The sequence below is a fragment of the Hippocampus comes genome, unplaced genomic scaffold (assembly GCF_001891065.2).
Source record: "Hippocampus comes isolate QL1 unplaced genomic scaffold, H_comes_QL1_v1.1 scaffold59, whole genome shotgun sequence".
NCBI classification, from domain to species: Eukaryota; Metazoa; Chordata; class Actinopteri; order Syngnathiformes; family Syngnathidae; genus Hippocampus; species Hippocampus comes.
This window is the reverse complement of record NW_017805406.1, coordinates 70,558-77,199: the sequence shown is the minus strand read 5'-3', so window position 1 is coordinate 77,199 and position 6,642 is coordinate 70,558. Positions and strand designations below refer to the sequence as shown.

The 6,642-nt window shown below is 41.5% G+C and overlaps 1 protein-coding gene across 3 annotated transcripts in view; it reads left to right on the top strand.

The window, feature by feature from the left end:
* Positions 1 to 5,804: 5,804 nt before the first annotated feature.
* The window catches only part of mcama (melanoma cell adhesion molecule a), a 27,910-nt gene continuing 27,072 nt past the window's right edge, over positions 5,805 to 6,642 (top strand). For all 3 annotated transcript variants that reach the window (XM_019873415.1, XM_019873416.1, XM_019873414.1), the window contains exon 1: positions 5,805 to 5,964. In XM_019873415.1, coding sequence (XP_019728974.1) covers positions 5,904 to 5,964 — 61 coding nt within the window. In that variant the 5' untranslated portion in view covers positions 5,805 to 5,903. The remainder of the gene's footprint in view (positions 5,965 to 6,642) is intronic.

Sequence of the window (6,642 nt, the reverse complement as noted above, 5' to 3'; positions counted from 1 at the left end):
TGAAGCCGTTCAACGTAATTCACTTTTGGATATTATGGACATAAATCTGCTTTTAATTGTCAGCGTGTTTCCCGCTCCCTTCCTCTTATTTCCTTCTGACGACTCACGTCCTTGACTTGGTCTGACACCCCCACAGTGAAGCGCTCTGGCCCACAAACTGTGTGCCCGCTGCGTGTGCTGCCCGAGCATGGCCACTGTCCTTAAAAAATTTTTTTAAAAAAAAAGCCCTAAAAATAGCCCATTCTGTAATTCTGTAGAGTAACATTAAGTTGGTTGTAGATAAAATAACACATAATACTATGATATTATGAATCAATTAAGGTAATATCTTGTATGACGGAATTTTACAGCATCTCTGACAGAAAGAAAAAAAAAGAACTGACTTCACCTCCTGTCGGCAACACAGCGACAAAAAAAAAAAAAAAAAAATCAAGAAGCAAAAAAAGAAGTTTGACTTGCTTTAAAATTGAATGATTTGGCAGAGCGCTCATCTTTATTTCTCCCTCAGGGGGGAAACGGGAGAAGAACTTTGCATGAGGTTGAGGATTTTTCGCTGCCAAGTTCAACTATGTTTTCTTAAAGCCGTTCCCTCCCTTTTGAAAAAAAACAGACTCGGCAAGCAAAGGATATTTGGAGAGACGTGCTTCTGGATTTTTACTGCTGAAACAATGACTCCCAGACACTTTGAACTATGGAACTTGCTATGTCCACCTTCTCGTGCCCCCGATATGACTTTCTCCAAAAGCTAATTAGAGTAAAAAACAAAATCCTTGAAGATCAGTTCACTTTTTAGGACCAATTTATCCAAAGATCCAGACAATTCCCAAAGGGCTCACCTACTTCTTCTTGCAACTCTACAGCAGACTGAGCTTGAAGAGAAAAAAAAAATTGCAGGAACGATAATGGAGGGGAAGACAGGCTGAGTTGAAAAGGACGCTGCCTGAACACGCCTGAGGTCATCAGGTAAAAAGGTCATAGTTCAGCAGCTTTGAGGATGAGTCGTGAAAGTCCGTTTTTCTAACCCCTCCGACACGTTTTTTTTGAACATACATCTAACTGGTTGAACCTGCAAAATGTACCCAAACTATACAAATGCAATATAGTTTTTTGTGCCTTTGTTTCGAAAAAGGTGGTGTGGGGGGGGGGGGGTTGCTGCTGTTGATAAAACAAAGAAGCGTGCACGTGTGTGCGTTTGTGTCAGTAGATGAAAAACCTGTTTATGAGGAGCCTGCAAATAGATTTGACTGACGGGGAGAGAATTTGGCCGGAGTCCAAAGCAAATAGTCCCCCGATGATGAGGTGCAACATGCGCTTTTACACTGCTGGCCTGGTTTGTGGACCACTTGGCAGGGATGTGAAACCACTGGAACTAAGTGCTCCCGCTCTTGCGTAACCCTTCCCAGTCATGCTGCATCCGCATACCAAAGCTTCCCAATTCATGATCAAGTCCATGTGCAAAACACTTTGCAGACTTGTGATCTACTGACCTATTTAGCCACTCATTAATCCCACATAGCTACTTTACTAACTGCTTACATAATCCCTGAGAATGAAACCAAACAGCAATATAGCCCCACTCTCCTTCATGTTTTGCAGTTGGTACACTCTGAGTGACACGGTGAGATTTTGTGTTTTTTTTTTTTGTTTGGTTTCCGTTGCAGTATGTTGAGAGATGGGTTTGTTTGAGGTAAAAGTCAATATGAGTCAACAAAACAGAATGTTGTCCGTCCCGAAGTCTGCTAGCATCGTTGCTCAATGTGATGTCACTCACACAGCTCCTCAGCAATATTTCACTGTCATCTCCGGAGTCTCAAAAATGTCGTATGAGACATAGAAGGCTTGCGCTAGCTTGTTACGTCACTTGCAATTCATTCTTTTGGGCACGTTGTCCAGACATGACGAAACGGTAAAATTTTTCGACATGTTTTAACCATAACTTTTTATTTTAAGTATATGCTGAACAGTGTGCGTTTGTGTCAGTAGATGAAAAACCTGTTTATGAGGAGCCTGCAAATAGATTTGACTGACGGGGAGAGAATTTGGCCGGAGTCCAAAGCAAATAGTCCCCCGATGATGAGGTGCAACATGCGCTTTTACACTGCTGGCCTGGTTTGTGGACCACTTGGCAGGGATGTGAAACCACTGGAACTAAGTGCTCCCGCTCTTGCGTAACCCTTCCCAGTCATGCTGCATCCGCATACCAAAGCTTCCCAATTCATGATCAAGTCCATGTGCAAAACACTTTGCAGACTTGTGATCTACTGACCTATTTAGCCACTCATTAATCCCACATAGCTACTTTACTAACTGCTTATGTAATCCATGAGAATGAAACCAAACAGCAATATAGCCCCACTCTCCTTCATGTTTTGCAGTTGGTACACTCTGAGTGACACGGTGAGATTTTGTGTTTTTTTTTTTTTTTGTTTGGTTTCCGTTGCAGTATGTTGAGAGATGGGTTTGTTTGAGGTAAAAGTCAATATGAGTCAACAAAACAGAATGTTGTCCGTCCCGAAGTCTGCTAGCATCGTTGCTCAATGTGATGTCACTCACACAGCTCCTCAGCAATATTTCACTGTCATCTCCGGAGTCTCAAAAATGTCGTGTGAGACATAGAAGGCTTGCGCTAGCTTGTTACGTCACTTGCAACTCATCCTTTTGGGCACGTTGTCCAGACATCACGAAACGGTAAAATTTTTCGACATGTTTTAACCATAACTTTTTATTTTAAGTATATGCTGAACATTTTGTCGTGAATATTCTGCGTTTTGTCATCGGTTATATGGCATGACTCCTTCTTGTGACTGGGTCCAAGTCAGCCCTTAGATCATTTAGAAACTCGAAAGCTGCATAGACAACATATTGTAATAGTGTTTGTTTCTGGCATTTCAAATATGTTTACTTGAGCAGAAAAACAAAATTCTTTCTGTCGCTTATCATTTTGCCTGTGCCTTAGTGGTAAGTCTTCGCACCTGCCTGTTAGGCACAAAATTAGCCAATGCAGTTTACCTCTGGGTTGAGAAATCACGCTCCCCTCGCTAAATAATTTAAAATATATATATCATCCTCCTTCAATGCCGAATTGTCCTCACTACTGTAGGATTGGGAACGCTGTTTTATAAAGATTGAGACACATTCATTTTTTTGGGGCACTGCCCACTTGCCCTTTAATTGGAATTTTAGAAGGCGTTCGTGACTCTTTGCCATGGAGAAGCCTACTGAGTGCTTGGCCCTCAAACAATTTATTTCCATCTAAAAATGCCACAGGGCAAACTGAAACTTGATTTCTTTTGATTTACATGGTGTGTCCCTGAGACAACCGGCGTGCAAACGCATCAACAAACCCCGTCGGCGGACAACAAAAGGAAATGACACGGCTTTTAGAGAGCGGAGCCACAAAGGCGTAAACGTTCCACGATCGCAGCAGCTGAAGGGGCTCGTGTGAGGGCGACAGGACAGCTGGGTGTGGTGGTAGGAGGGGGGGGGTGAGGTTGGAGGTGGGGTTGACCCCCCACCCTCCCACACCCCGGACGCTTCACTGTGACAGCTGTTTTGGCAAAGGTGGCTCAATTGCAACCAAATATTTCCTGGTTCGTCTTCCCATTGTTCCCAAAATTAGCTGCTTAAGTGAAGTATGAAAAGTGCACGGAGGATTGGAGCTCTCCTGTCCCACATGCAAAGGCACTGCAGAATTATGAACCAAATTATAATTTTTTTTTCTCAGAATAAGATCCCACCTAATATGCGTCAGATTCAGCGTCATCGCATTGTCTTTCTATTTTAAATACAAATTATTTGTATATATTTTTTTATCTTCTGAAGGAAGCCACAACAGATAGTGGTTGATTTTTAATTTTTTTTTGGAAGCTCTAAAATGCAAAAATGGAAGCCATCCATCATTTGGGAGCCATGACTTCAAAGGAGAAGTCAACATTTTTTGCCTGGAGGTATGAGACACGCCCAGGTCATAGAATTAGGTTCTTTCTGTATGAGCAACACATGAATATTTATTTTATGATGTTACAATGATTAATTATATAGATATATTTTTAAGCATGAATGCAATTTAATGTTTTTGTAAATTGCAGTGGGGGGGAGAATTGTTTTTATATCTTAATTACTTTTTAAACACAGCACGACCCAATGAACGAAATCAGTTTGTAGTTAATCCCGCTTTTGGTGCCCAAAGGTTTGATTGGAATGACTTCCAACAATTTATCAGGTGATTTTATATTATTTATTCATTCATTCATTTCAACTTACATTTATAATTATATCTTGATTAAAACCCATTCATAAGAATACAAATTAGGAATAATAGTCTATTCCGAAGAGCATGTGATGAGGTGTGGTATTGTGATAAGGAATTGGACCTTGAGGATTCAGATGTGGTGGTAAATTAGGACATGATAAGAGGGTTGTGACACGCACACGTGCACGCACACACCCAAAAACCCACCGAGGGCTTAACCATGAGACTCCCATCCTCATTATTTCCCTCCATAACTTCAATTTGGTCTCAATTTTGTGGCCTTGGCTTGTCTCCTCTTCGCTCATCTCCTTCCTCAATGTCTTATTTCACTTGTCTCCTCCTAAATTTTGCCTCCTTCTCTCATCTAGTTGTCTATCTCATGTGTTTTCTCTTTTCGTTTTCTTGTGTCCCTCTCTCTTCTCCTCGCTGAATCTGGTCTCCTCCACTTTTTCTCCTTCTTCTTCCTTGTCTCCTTCACTCAGTTTTGTGTCCTTCACTCATTTTTTGCCTCCTTCTGCAGTCTTGTCTCTTTCACTGGTCTTCTTCTCACATTCAAGTGTCTCGTTCCTCTTTGGCTAGCCTCATACACTCAGTTTTGTCTCCTTCACTCATGTCCTTTACTCCTTAATGTGTCTCTTTGCCTCCTTTGGTTGCCTCATTCACTTATCGCCTTCATTCGATTTTATCTCTGTCACTCTTCACTCGTTTCATTGTCTCTTTGTCTGCTCCATGTGTCTCCTTCGGTTGGCTCCTGAACCCATCTCCTTCAATCTGTTTTCCCTCCTTCACTCTTTCTTACCTCCTTTACTCATCTCCTTGTCTTCTTAATGTGCCTACTTCCCTTGTCTCCTTCATGTGATTCCTTTCGCTTAGTTCCTTCAGTTGTCTCCTTAACTCATATTTGTCTGTCACTCATATGTACCCTCCTTAATGCAAATAGTTTACTTGTCTTCAATATGAGTCACTTCTGTTCTCATCTTATTCACTTAATTAAAATGTATTATTATTATTAATTTTGTCCGCTTCACTCATGCTTGCCTCCTTTACTCATCTCCTTGTCTCCTAAATGTGTCTCCTCCGTCTCTCTGCTTAATGTGATTCCTTCGCTTCCTTGTTTCCTTCACCAATCTTCTTTACACAATTTGTCTGTCACTCTTTCTTGCCACCTTCACTCATCTCCTTGTCTCCTGAATGTATTTCCTGTGCTTGTTTCCTCATCTCCTTCATGTCTCCTTCCCTTGTCTCCTAAATGTGTATTTAAGATGTATCCTTCACTACTTTACTTCACTCAGTCTTGTCTCCATTTTATTTGTGCCTTCTTCACTCATCTCCTTGTCTCCTTCACGCCCCTTCACATTTCTCCTTGTTTCCTTCGGTCGCCTCCTTCACTCATGTCCTTATCTCCTTCACCTGTTTCCGAATGTTTCTCTGTTGTGTCTCCTTTTCTCATGTCCTTGTATCCTTCCTCACTCTCTTCTTCTTCAGTCGTGTCTTCGTCACCTTCCTCGTCTCCTCCTCCTGCTCCTCCTCCATTTCCCTCATCGTCACGCCCCCTGTGAGTTTTTTTTTTTTTTGGACTGCAACTTGTTCCCGCTCTACTACGCACTTGATTTAGTTTGTAGCTGGGATACAGCGAGCATCGACGGACGACATGACTCTCCGGCAGCGAGGAGCGTTTTTCTATCTCTTTCTCTTTCTTTGCTCCCGGAATGGTGAGTTGAAACCAACTCTTGACGTCTTTGTGTGTTTGCGTGCGCGTCTGTGTAAATGTACTTTGATGTGCTGACTTTGAAAGGACGCAGTTTTGTGTTGTAACTTGTTGGCGGCAAGTCACCCCCAAGATGGCGTCCTTCATTTGAAAGATAATTCACGTGTATTTCCATGATATACGCACTTTGTACAACACACCTGTGTATATATTTAATAAGGTTTTAACACAGCAGAAAGTCATGCTTTTGGCAAATGCGTTGAAAGTGTGGTTAATTTACGCACTTGAGTGTCAATTAGCCTGCTAATACGCAGCTTGGACCATCATCATCTCGTCTTTTTTTTCAAACGTTGCCAATACCTTTGATGAATAATCACAAGACTATATATTATTTCGGTCCAAATTTACGGAGAGTTATGATGTAATTTACATTTCAAAAACCAGAAGCCATTCATTTATTGTTTTTTTTCATGTTTCTTGTGCAGAGCGTGCCTGTTAAGAAAATTTCGTTGCACGAATGTGTAATGACAATAAAGCAATCCAATCCAATCCAATCCAATTTACGAATGTGATTACATACATGGCAATTTTCCGCGGATCCGCGGAAATCCGCCGTTTTATTTCTTAAATTGATCATTTTTGTGAATCGTCTAAATCCGTTGAGAAAATTTTAGGGGCGGTC